At 48.1% G+C, this 13,133-nt stretch overlaps 3 protein-coding genes across 3 annotated transcripts; 1 reads left to right on the top strand and 2 right to left on the bottom strand.

Moving 5' to 3' along the window:
• Window positions 1–293: 293 nt before the first annotated feature.
• Window positions 294–3,444, top strand: LOC124699970 (FCS-Like Zinc finger 8-like). The gene is made up of 3 exons (XM_047232180.1): window positions 294–776; window positions 892–1,736; window positions 2,978–3,444. The coding sequence occupies exons 2-3, from the start codon at window positions 910–912 to the stop codon at window positions 3,054–3,056; spliced, it is 906 nt and encodes a 301-aa protein (XP_047088136.1). The 5' UTR covers window positions 294–776; window positions 892–909; the 3' UTR covers window positions 3,057–3,444.
• A 4,091-nt stretch (window positions 3,445–7,535) lies between these two features.
• On the bottom strand, window positions 7,536–8,215 carry LOC124696966 (uncharacterized N-acetyltransferase YoaA-like). Its single transcript, XM_047229622.1, has 2 exons — window positions 7,841–8,215; window positions 7,536–7,754 (listed from the first exon to the last, which is right to left on the bottom strand). Exons 1-2 carry the CDS (start codon window positions 8,213–8,215, stop codon window positions 7,536–7,538), a joined length of 594 nt encoding a protein of 197 aa, XP_047085578.1.
• A 2,803-nt stretch (window positions 8,216–11,018) lies between these two features.
• On the bottom strand, window positions 11,019–11,591 carry LOC124699969 (uncharacterized N-acetyltransferase p20-like). The gene has a single exon (XM_047232179.1). The coding sequence runs from the start codon at window positions 11,589–11,591 to the stop codon at window positions 11,019–11,021; it is 573 nt and encodes a 190-aa protein (XP_047088135.1).
• Window positions 11,592–13,133: the final 1,542 nt, after the last annotated feature.

Here is a 13,133-nt window from a genome sequence, read left to right as displayed (position 1 = left end):
TATTAAAAAAAAAAGATAATACGGTCATGATCGCTAGTACGACTACAATTAAGATTCTGAAAAAAAGGTGCGACTGCAATTAACTCAGCGGTAGTTAAGACACTGCACTTCCGTCACCAAAGATCGCATCATTTACAGTTATCACTTGTTCAAGATAAAATTAACAAAAATGATGATCAATTATTGTTCTCTGAGCCATGGCACAGGTCTCTCTCCGCCAGTGTACACGAGTTTTTTTTTTTTTTAATAAGGGCCTCCTCTTCTCTTCCCTTCCCCCTTCCCCCATGGGAGAGGAGTGGAAGCAGCAAGAGAGAAAACAGCAGAGGAAGAACAGTTCTTCCCATTTCCCCTGGGTAATGGATCAGAAAACTCCACGCTTCCCACTTGTATAAATACACAAACCCACTACTACCCCGGAACCGCAAATCAAGGCTGAACGCGACGCCTTTCTGGCGGTTTTCTGTTGCCAAGTTGGGTTAATTTTTCGATCCGGGGGGCGGTGCTCTCGTGTTGGCGGTTTCCAGTGGAATTCCGAGTCCTTTTCTGTCGAGTTTTTGGTCTGAATTTCTTGCTGTTTTTCTCTTCATTCTCGTTGTCTCCTTCCCCATTCCATTCCTTTCCGCCCGGAACCTGTCACGGTTCGGTTTACTGAGTGAGAGAAAGATTAATCAAAGAACGAAATTTTGATTCCAAACTAAATCTGCATTGAGGTGAATGTGTTGGAAGCAGCAGGCATCATAGTTCTGTTTGATCCATCCAAGAACGTTGCTGTCCGGGTGAGCTTTTGGCCTCTGCGCCGTCTCTGATTATTCTTTAAAGCTACACAACAAAAGCTTACGCAGAGGTTGCCATCTTTTTCATCATTAGTAATGGCCTCTGCTGCCTGCACAGGTATTCCTAGGCGAGGCGATGCTGCGCAACAGATCGAGAAGAGCAGTTGGTGCCAAGCAAGGAGGAGGTCTCATGCCTCAGCCTGAGCAACCCCTCGCCACTGCCACTGCTCAATCTCCGAGGCAGATGAATCAGTCTTCTTCTTCTGCGACAGCTCCTGGGTTCCCTTCCCCGAGGCCGTTCATGGCGCTTCCGCAGGCCGGGTTCTTGGACGGTGCCGAGGGGCCGTCCTCATCCATGAGCCCCACCTCCATTCTTGAGACCAAGCAGTTCTGCTGCTCTGCCCTGCCCCCGTTCCTGTCGGAGAGAAGCCTCAGGAGGGCTCATATGGAGATAGCTGCTCCGGAGCCTGCCAGCGCCGGCCTCGCCGACGTGCTCCGGGAGCACACTAACGCCAACACCGTCGGTGGCGGCAAGGTGGTGTTCGGCTCGCAGCTCAGAATCCAGGTCCCTTCCGGCAGGGCGGTGGAGCTGGTGTCCTCCCCGATAGAGTTCGGCGTCAAGAACAGGGACGCGCAGCTGGCCGTCCTGTCGCCGGCGAGGAGGTTCTTGCCGGAGGTGGTCAGCTCGCCTACCGCGCGGGTGTTCGCCGCCGGCGTCGCCCCCGGGGAAATGGCCATGTCGGAGGACTACACATGCGTCATCTCTCGCGGCCCCAACCCGAGGACCAGGCACATCTTTGATGACTGCATAGTCGAGAGCTGCGGGGATGTGCTCGTGGACAAGATGGACAAAGGAGCAGGCGGCGCTGTCGACGGTGAAGCCGTGCCGGCGAGCGGCTTCTTGAGCTACTGTCAGGCATGCCACAAGCCAATTGGTCATGCCAGTGACATATTCATCTACAGGTGAGTTTTTTTCCTTTCACACTGTAAAGATGCTTTACTGTATGCAGATCTTCAATTTGCTTGCCGGTTCAGAAAGTATAAATGCTAAAATTTTAATACGAAATAAACGCTAGTTTTAGACGTTGCATACAACTGATCAGAAGTCCATATATATTTTTTGGTGATTCATCTTTATCGAAAAAAAATATTTTGGTGATTGATGCGGCTGTTTCTGCTGCTTTTTTGCTTACGTATACACGAATAGTCTGTTCATGCTAAATGTAAGTTGATCTGAATTTCGCAACATGATCTTCTATATGTCAACCTTGGACAACAACACTTGCACTTCAGATATTGAAACACTAGCAACGTTAACATAAAGTTCTGTATTGACATCATGGAGCCGGATATAATTTCTTAACTGCTGCTTAGCTGATACTAAGAAATAGTATGTGACAGATGCAGAATAGTTTTTATTTACTGCTATCAGACATGGAGATGGCTTCAATGATTGCAAGTTTTATCCAATCACCAATTTGCAGATTGTTGATATATATATCAAGATACTATGTTATATTATACTTCATCAAGATTGTGTCAGTGTATATGCCATTGTTCGTCGATGAGTTCGATTCTTGATTCATCATACTTTAAAAGATTTTAGTAGGCCTCGTTTACTTGGAGTAGTTCTGTCATAGGGAGTTGTTTTGATTCCACATTGCTGTCACATAGAAAACTATGCCAAAGGAGCTCATTATCCTAATGCGGGAGAGTTGTTAACAATTTCCTATGGACTAAATTATTTGGTTGTTGCTAAGTGCTAAACTAGGTCCATGTCCCAAGCCTCTTGTGCTCCTACTCCTGACCCTGACCCGGACCAGCTACCATCATCAGAAAAACAAAAACAAAAACAAAAACAAAAGAACAAATCGTAGTTGCTAGTTTGTGCCAAAAGATTATACTGAGTTTGCTTCGATAGGACAGTGAAAGGGGTCTGTGCCATGTCTTGTTCTTGGTTCTCTTGCTTGCTGCATGGTCCATGGATTGAACCGATAAACTGAAGCTTGGAGATGCGCTAAAATATTTTTAGCTTCACGAATTCAAATGCTATCTTCTTGATCAGAGTAGTTTTACCTGTGCTTGCACTTTGCACAAAGACGTAACATGAACAGATTGCCACCCAAAGCTCTGTGCTAATAATAATTCAGCACTTGGGCCATTGGCATTCTTTTGTGATATAATTGATTCTTATCTTTCTTCAGGGGTGAGAAAGCATTCTGCAGCAGCGAGTGCCGGTACCGGGAAATGCTTTTCGACGAAGCAGTGGACAACTTGCGCTAGCTAAACGAGGGAGGGTATTTCGTAAGAGAAATTCAGTGGAGGAGAAGGCTTGATCCTGAATAACCTGAGATGAGATTTTTATTTTTTATTTTTTATCAACTTTGCAAGGACAGATGATGTTTTTGGTCATGGAGGACGGAATGATTTAGTCTTTTGCGGATTAAAGACCTTTGCCCACTTCTGCAAGAGGTTGCACTGTTGGAGTTGGAGATTGATGTCCTGGGGCTACTTGTTCATGTGACATTCCAGTTAGTTGAAATTCGATGCTCATGTTCAATTCTGCCCTGTGGTGCAATTTACTTTTGGCTAGATGTGATATGAAACCTTTTGTACCAGGATGTACTCTGAGATTTTGTTCAATAAACTATTAGGGAATCAAATTAGTTCATATGGCTCTTTTAACATGTTCATGTGACATTCCAGTTAGTTGAAATTTGATGCTCATGTTCAATTCTGCCCTGTGGTGCAATTTACTTTTGGCTAGATGTGATATGAAAACCTTTTGTACCAGGATGTACTCTCAGATTTGTTCAATAAACTATTAGGGAATCAAATTAGTTCATATGGCTGTTTTTGAACAGTTCCACTCATTAAAAACAAATAATCTGTCAATCAATATATTGGGTCTTTTATCACTATCAAACTCTTTACTTGCTTATTTATCAAAAGAGAAGATGGAACCGAAAAAAACTTGCACCTCTTTCAGTGATTCAGGGCAGAAAAGAAGAGCCAGGGTTAGTCAGCCATCTTGAAAAGGGTTCATAGGTTTCGGTGGAGTACTGGAGTGTGTTAGTCTGGCTGTAGCTAGCAGCTTTGCCATGGCCCATCAGTTGTACTAAAATGCAGCATCCCCCACAAGCATAATGAGAGCTCAACAGCTCCTAATCATCACACTGTTTGTGTAATCGGTGAGTGCTGGACCAACATGATTATGATTGTCATGCCATCATTCATTAGCGAGTTCTGTTTTGTACTGTTGGATATCTTTTCTTTTGCTTTTGGTTGCTGTTGCTGCATTATTGGGGTTTGTACGGCTGCGCATAAATTTAAGCACCTGTACTTTGGGACCGAAATCATGGTTTGGGGGATTTGAGCTTTTGGACCCCTGATAGGTTTCCTCTTCTCCATTTGCGTTTTGTTACTACATCTGATTGCTGATACGCTAGTTTGTCTGTATTTTGGAAGAAGGCTTATTTTGCTTTCCGAGGAAATAAAGTGTTGTACTGAAGTTCGATTTTCAGTAATGTTTCTACACAGTTTATGTAACCTGAATTATGCACTCTGGACAGCTGCTGCATCTTACTCCCTCCGTCCACAAATAAGTGTACATCTAGGTTTTTTGATAAGTCAAACTTTATTACATTTGACCACCTTTTTAGGAAAAAATAGCAGCATTTATGACACTAGATTAGTATCACTAGATCCACCTTGAAATGTAGTTTCATAATATAGTAATCTAATGTCACATATGCGTATAATTTTTGATAGTAAGTTGGTCAAAATTAAACAAGTTTGATTTATCCAAAAACCTACATGTACACTTATTTGTGGACGGAGGGAGTAGGGCTCATTTGATTCATAGAAAATAAAATGTTGTACTGAAGTTCGATTTTCTGTAATGTTTCTACACAGTTTATGTAACCTGAATTATGCACTCTGGACAGCTATTTTCTGGAGGGAGATGTGGACAACTAATGTTTTGCTGATACAGCAGTTTGTATGTATTCTTAGACCCACACTGTTTGCGGTCCTTTGATTTATAGGATAGGAAAACAAAAGCATAGGATTAAGATGTCATATCTACTTGAATTCCATAGTTACATGAAGTGTGTTTGATTGTAGTAAAGGAATTTTTTACGAGTTATGATCTAAATTTCTTTTTCTATAAGATTTACATTACAAGATTCTTATATGATTACTTTCTATAGGATATGTTCATATGAATCAGACAACCTATGTAGGAAATTTTTTCATGGAATCTAAATCCTGCATAATTCTTATGAATCAAAGAAGGCCTTAAAATGGTATTTTTTTTTTGTTGAAAGAGTGGAGTGTCATCATCATATATAGTAGTCTCTATCCTAGTAGCTATATTATTTAAATGAGTGAAATAGTTCTGAAGTTTAGTACTCGGAAATCACATTATTCGTACTTATTGCTGATCTTGACAAGGTCATCGTCCATGATATATTCGGGCAGGCCAATGGTAGTGAAATACCGGCGACGTATGCATGGAACTTTTTAGGTGCGCCGTTTAGAATTACGTAGTGCCACCTAGGTTCATAAGTACCTGATAAATAGCCGGCCCCAAAATCCGTATTTACAGTTTTCAAAAAATTCCGAACAAAAGTTGTACATGTACAAAGGATGCATATATGTATGTGCCTGCCTTTTTTCATATGGCAAGTAGGAAACTCTGCTTTCCCGAAAGTTCTATAACTTAGTGGTCGCATAACTATGTAACTTAACTCTGAGTAAGTTTAATTAGTTTCAGGAATATTCATGTTCTAAAACAATCGCTTTAGTGTGCCGCTACTATTTTTAACGCATATAGGTTGTTTGCTACTAGTGCAAGAGCGTTAGCCCACACCGTATCCATGGGCGAGAGGACGGGGAGATCCCTGCCGGGGCCGAAGCCGGCGATTCTTTGCCCGGCCGTGCCCTGTGGGGTCGGCAAGGGAGGAGGAGGGGAGGGGCGCTCGTAGCGCCGATTTGAGGACAAGGGCATCTCTAGCGGCGCGACGTAAACAAACGCTGAGCAACCGTTTTCGTGCACCAGGTCAAGAAATCCGTCTAGTACCACCTCCAGCGGGGTGACGTAAAGTGACCGGGATCCGCGGCGACGCAAACCTGGCCCAAATATGCGCCTCGGATGCGTCTCTACGAACGCTGCGCGGACGCGCAAAGTGTCCACTCGCGTCTGGCGGACGTTTCGTCGGGCCCGCCTGGCAGTGACCCTGCATCGATGCGTCTTCTCAAACGCACCAGCGACTGGCACCGTTGCGTCGCTTCGGCAGTCTGCGCCACGTTAAGATGATGCCTCGACTGCCGAGCGGCCGCAGCCTACCTCCGCCAACCACGTTAATGGCGACGCCACGTGTCCCGTGGTCATCGCCTGCCTCCGGCCTATATAAAGAGGGTGCGCGTTCTTCTTCCTCATCCACTCCTCCAAAAGAAACCCTAGCCGCCACAAGATTCACCGTAGCGCCGCCTAGCTCTTCCTGCGACGCAGTGAGGCCCGTGAGGAAGTCCATGGCGGGTCCTGGTGGCCGGCGAGGCGGTCGAGGCCGCGGCCCTGGGCGCCCCCGGGGCCGGGGCAGGGGGCGCCGTGGTGGAGCTGCTACGGCCCCACGCTCGCCGTCGCCTGCGCCCTCCTTGTTTTCGCAGGAGGACCGCCGCTTCGAGTTCCTCCTCCACATCGACGACGACCCACTCGGCATCAAGCGACTCCTAGACAAGTACGCTGAGTTCGTCGATGGCGTCGAGCCGGCGCACTTGCACTACGGGAGTCCAGCTGCAACTTCTGTCGGTGGACCGTGTAGGTCTTGTTCGACGGGAAGGGCAAGATGTACCTACACACGGGGTGAGACAAGTTCGCCCGCGACCTCGCGCTCGAGCCCGGCTGCCAGCTCACCTTCCTCTACGAGGGGGACGGCGAGATGATCGTCAAGGTGTTCGACGACACGGCCTGCCGCAGGCACTACCACACCGGCGAATCCGGCTCGGACACCGATAGTTAGAACTTAGAGTGTTCTTTCTTTGCAGCGAATATGGCTAAGGGCCAGACGAAGCCAGTAGTGTAGGTTTCTGGTTGTTCTTCCTCGGTAGAACCAACAAGGGCACCGTCCCAAGCTGGATTATCCAGTTTGAGTGACTAAGTGTGCCCTCGAATGTTCTTTCTTGGCAGCAAACAAACGGAAATCAACACAACTGATTTCTTTTTTTTAAATGTTTTTATTTGTGTCAATCATGATTCAAACCATGTACGGAGTATTAGTTTGTGTAAACCATGTTCCAAACTATGTATTAGTTTGTGTAATGTCCAAATGGAAAAGAGAAAAAAAAAAGCAAGTAAAAAAATGCGTCGTCCCGCTGGAGCCACCCCCAGACGCAAACGGACGCTTGATCAAAAAAATCATTTCAGCGTCCGTGGCGCGAAACAAACGGACAATAAAATGCATCACGCCGCTGGAGATGCCGTAAAAAGTGGGTGATCCTAGGATTAATGGACCCTGGGAACCAAACATTAGTCATACTCATTGCTGAACAAAATTTGTAGTCAGTTTTTGACAAGGTCATCATCCGTTGCATACATTATTTTACTCGTGGATGATTCTTGGACGTGTACAATACGTCGAATTTTGAGGTGAAGTAATTAAGTTTGGAAAGATCCCTCCGGCTAGAACAAGTTTGGGAAGTAATCACGGTTTCAGATTTTAACTAGTAGAGATTTACACGAAGACCGAAGTGCCGCCGCGATCACCCGAGCCGTGGACGGTCGGACGACAGGAAGCTGTACACCGCGGCGTCCCTGGCGTCGACGCCGCCGGGGCCGCGGCGGACGATGTAGCTGCGCAGCACCCCTTCCCTCTGGAACCCGGCCTTCTCCAGCGCCCTCTGCGACCGCGCGTTCCCGACGTCCGTCACCGCCTCCAGCCTCTCCAGCCCCGGCAGCTCCTCGAACACCCTCCCCACCACCTGCACGCGCGCACCCGTCGATCGTCAAGAACGCAGCTCAGTCTCGCCGCCGCCGCAGCGCTGGTGATAAACTGCTTACAGCTTACCATCTTGATGGTGGCGGTGGCGATGCCGCGGCCCCAGTGGTCGTGCGCCAGCGCGTAGCCGAGGTTGGCCCGGTGGCCGCCCTCGTCGGCGTAGGGCCACACGTTGACCTGCCCCACGGGGCCTCCTCCCTCGACGCAGATGGCGCGGAACCACGGGTGGCCCAGCACGGTGTCCCTGATCTGCGCCACCGCCTCCTCCCTGGTCGCGCACAGGGGACGCTTCAGGTGGCGCATCACGCGGTCGTCCGCCGCCCACGACATGAACGCGTCGACGTCCTCCAGGCCCAGCGGCCGGAGCGACACCGCGGGCGCCGGTTGGGCGTCGGAGCCCTCCACCTGCCGCCCCTGATGCCGCGCGTCGCCCTCAGGCTCCATCGCTCGCTGCCTTGCCTCGCCCGTCGGCGCAATCACTTGCGCTAGTATGATGAGTCGAACCAAGATGGATTAGAGGATGATGCTAGAACTAATACTAGTTTAACAGCACAAGCAAGCAAGCCAGCAACATTATCTTTGCTTTGCGATAGCTATTCCTTATTCAATTCATATGGTTATTTTGGCGAGGTTGCTCGCATGGTTTGTTCGATTATGACACTGCACTGTCAGAGGTACTACTCCCTCCGTCTCAAATTAGTTGTCCCAAATTTTTTTAAATATGGATGTATCTAGACATGTTTTAGTGTCTTGATGCATCCATATTTTAATAAATTTGAGACAACTAATTTGGGACGGAGGATAGTACTTGTTTTCTCCATCATGGTTTTATCATCCAAAAGTCCAAAACACATAATAGCAAATGTTCCATTCCGGTTGTCCTAATCAATTTTTCATTCGAGGGAAAGGTGTAGTTTCCTTTCTAACTTTTGGTATTGCATCCTAGGATTCACACAATAATATATCTTAGCAAGGAAGATGAGTCTGTGCTTAGGTAATTACAAAAGCGTATGGAGCAATCACTTGGCGCTAGTATGTTTGAGTTTGGAGGAAGAGGATGTACCCAAGGAAGAAGATGATGCTAGCCAACAAAATCAACGCATCAACTTAAGACCAAAGCATATGAACCCTAATAGGGGACGGACCTTTAGGGCGCGCCCCAATGATAACTTGCGACTTGACTAGCAAAAAAAGTTGCAATCACCGTTGCTTCCCCCGATCATGTGGTTGCCATAGCTGTCACGTTCGCGCGATAAGAATCTCAGAGTACATTTGAAAGTAATGGGCGAATCGTGACAAGACGTCAAAGAACACCTTAAGGAAATGTGTGTTGACTTATGTGTAAGCTTACTGATAAGTCGCAACACTCTTTGTAAAAAAGATTCGGCGTGTTGAGGATAGGACAAGGATTTCATTTTCAGTGCTAGAGTTCAACAAATCGAAGCACAAAAACAAGCCCCCGACACGTGGAGCTACCAGCCTACCACAACCGTGAATCCACTAATTTCCATAAAAGCGTGAGTCGGCTAAGCCGAGGCAACATGCCGACTAGACTCCTGTATGTCAATCTACATGAAAAACCTGTTATCACCAGATTTTGGCCAAATCAGGAGATGGGCCGTAATGGAGATGGGCTTGAAGGATATATACGTGGAGTATCTCTGAAGCGGCCTTGTGCGAAGAGTTTGGGCTAGATTGTCCGTGTATCTGTAAAATATAGTAGATTGCATCTTAGTTTAGAATTAAAAGATAGAGTTTAACTCGTGCACGGTTAGGTGCACGCCCGAATTAGAAAGTCCCTTGGACTATAAATATGTATCTAGGGTTATCGAGAAAGGAGGACAATCACGTTCACAACAAACACAAACCAGGCGCATCGCCACCCCTTCTTTCGAGGGTTTCTTCCGGTAAGCATCATGCTGCCTAGATCGCATCTCGCGATCTAGGCAGTACACGTTTATTCGTTATCTTGTGTTGCTCGTGCTGAAGCGTTGTTGATGGCGAGTAGCACTATTTATCTTAGGTGTTTTGGGGTTTGCATGGATGTTTTTCTTGTGCATATTTGCTTAGCTATGCCGTCCCTCGATATCTAGCTGCCCTTATACCTACCTAGGTGTAAGGGCAGCACCTTGTTTGTTCGTTATTTAGTAGATCCAATCTGTTATAGTTGCTCCTTGATTCTTCAAGGATTGGTTTAATATCTGTATGGTTAGGCCTTGTAAACGGGTTGAATGATCCGGTAGCGCGTAAGGTATGGTTTGTTGGTCCTAAGAGGGACGTTCCGGGAATTGACTTAACGTTGGTTTTTAGGTCTCTTTTAGGGTTGGTTTTCCATTATCTTTCGCGCGTATTAGGCTCAACTACGCGTAGGATGTTCCGATCATGCGGTGAAAACTCTAAACTGTCGTAGATTGGTTTAACTTTATATTGATCAAGCAGGAGCCCCATGTCATCGTTAACCCGACGTGAACCATGGGGCGATCGGCTCTTTGAGCCGATCCACAGGGCAACCTGAGAGTCGATCGGGCTCGTATTTAATGTTTACGTGTCTACCATGCAGGAAACTAATCGAAGCAATCCAACACCTTCCTGACCAGGTATAGGTCAGGTGGCATGCCCTTGCAACCGCTAGGACGTGTGCCGGAACATTGCGGGACGACGTCGAGGGACCAGGGCCCCCAGCAGTTTTGGAAGCCTCCCGGCTCTTCGTGTTGCTTAACCACTGCTTGCCGGTGGGTTTTGGCAGGTAACAAAACCATCATCCGGAAAAATAACCACATGCATCCACGGCATGAGATGAGTCGCCCATCGAGTTTCCATTTAGCATGGTGTGTGTGTGCCACATGGTGTTTGTCTGCGAATCCGATGTCATAATTATGGCAAAGGATGATACATTTGCCTCCTACGTCACCTTAGTGATGGGGCAGGAAGCTCATGTATCCGCAAAATATATTGGAAGACATGTTCACCCATGATGGAGTGTTAGTTGATCAGGAAATGTTAGCAAATTCGGCGAATCATAAGAACATTTAGATTCCACACATATTTTTTTTTTCTAAGTGTATTTCATACAATCAAACTTTATTTATTGAACGTGGGACTAAAAATTGAAGCCGATAATATAGATTTTTTAGCGGAACTGATAATATAGTTTTTTTTTGAACCATGATAATATAGATACGGACATTAGTGTAAGACGTCGGAGCCCAAAACAACCAAAGCATTCGACCTAGAACCCATGGTCTAGCTAATCTTTATGGGCCTCTACGGGCCTGTTCCTCTCGCGATCCGTGTCAACGAAGCTGAACATGACCATGTCCCTGGGCCTCCCCTTGAGCAGGACGTAGCTCCGCAGCACGCCCTCCCTGACGAAGCCCGCCTTCTCCAGCACCCGCTGCGACGCCGGGTTCTCCACGTCGGCGACGGCCTCCAGCCGCACCAGCCACGGCCACTCCGCGAACGCCGCCTCCGCCGCCGCCCGGACCGCGCGCGTCGCGATGCCGCGGCCCCAGTAGCCGTGCGCGACGCGGTACCCCAAGGACGCCCTCGACGAGCGCCGCCCGCCCCTCTCCTCCGCGGGGTCGGGCTTGACGGAGATGGAGCCGACGACCGCGCCGCCGCCGGCGCAGATGGCGCGGTACCACGGGTGCGGCAGGACGTGGTCGAGGATGTAGCGGCGGGCCTCGTCCACGCGCGCGTACGCTTCGCGGCGCTGGAAGAGCACGACGCGCGGGTCGGACGCCCACGAGAAGAGCGCCTCCGCGTCCGCCTCGGTGAACTCGCGGAGGGTGACCTCCGTCTCCGGTGCCGGGCGCTCCATTTTCTCCTACCCTCTGTGGAGATTCGACAGCTGCCGTGCCGTGCTCCGGTCCGTAGTATTTATGCGGACGAGCCGGGCCAGCCGGCGAGCTTGACTTGACAAGCTGCGGTGTTGACTTGATTACTTGAGAGCTAACGGAGATGCAGAGACCATGGGTGAGCTTTTCCCGATCCCGTGTGCCTTCTTTTGTTTATTATTATCTGTTTCAGGAGCAACCATGCCATCCGTTTCAGGAACAAGACAAGGAGATAGAATTTTTTTAGGAAAAAAGAGGCCCCATGCCTCCTGTCACAAGCGGCTCATAGTAGCAAATTTGGATCGATTCGTTTTTTTCTTAAACCGCATACACATAGTGCATGGCCTAAGTTTCTGATTCAGATGTAATAGTACAAGTTTCTTGTCAGTAACTCGTTGTCAGCAAACATATAAATAGGCTAACTACTTAGAGATGTACAAAAGAAGCTCTGCTTTCTGCTGATTGAAACAATTTTGGTGTGTCCTAATTGCCTCTCAAGATTTTTCACATATGCCTTCTATAATGCCGATGCCTGCTTCAGTGGTTCATCCGAAACCAAACTCACTTAACTCGGGGAGGTACGAGCAAATCTCAGCCGGCATGCCCTTCTGTTGACGTCAGAAACCCACCGGCGGGCAGTGACTGGTCTCCACCGTAGAGCCGGGAACAACTAGGGCTGCGGCTGGCCCCAATCCCTCAGAGCGACGGCCCGCAAAGCCTCCTGGTCGCGCGCCGATGCAAATTGCAAGGGCGTGCCACCTGACCTATACCCGGTCGGGAAGGTGTGGATGATGCCTCGCTTAGTTTCCTCGCAGGGCACACACGTACACGTTAAATACGAGCCTCGATCGGCTCTCGAGTCATCCCGTGAATCGGCTCATGGAGCCGATCCACCCATGATTCGTCCAAGGTGGCCGAATATATGGTGGTCCCGCTTGATCAAGATAAAGCGTATGAGATCCACGACGATTTGGGGTTTTCACCGCATAATCGGATCATCCTACTCACGATTGGGCCTCGCGCTCACGCACGGTGATCGTAAGCCAGCCCTAGACAAGGCCTAAAAACCAACACTAGGTTGATCCTCGGAACATCCTGTCTAGGGGCAGCAAACTACACCCTACATGCCGCTGGATCCTCCAACCCTTTGTAAGGCCTAACTATTGCAGATATTAAACTAATCCTTGATGAATCAAGGAGCAATCGTAACGGATCAGATCTACCAAATAATGATCAAGCGGGGTGCCGCCCCTGCACCCATGATGAGGTACAAGGACGGCTAGATGCGCAAGGGTTGCACTACGACAACATATGATACTAGGAACAATGCTAACCCTAACACATCTATGATAACTACGTCGCTCGCCATCAAAAAGGCTTCAGTACGAGCAACGCATGAACAACGTGGGCAGGCTCGTGCTGCCTAGATCGCGAGATGCGATCTAGGCAGCATGGTGCTTACCGGAGAAACCCTTGAGACGAAGGGGTTGGCGATGCGCCGAGATTGGTTTGTGGTGAACGTTGGT

This window comes from Lolium rigidum, chromosome 3, assembly GCF_022539505.1.
Source record: "Lolium rigidum isolate FL_2022 chromosome 3, APGP_CSIRO_Lrig_0.1, whole genome shotgun sequence".
Lineage (NCBI taxonomy): Eukaryota > Viridiplantae > Streptophyta > Magnoliopsida > Poales > Poaceae > Lolium > Lolium rigidum.
The sequence above is the reverse complement of the archived record's forward strand: the minus strand, read 5'-3'. Positions and strand labels throughout refer to the sequence as shown.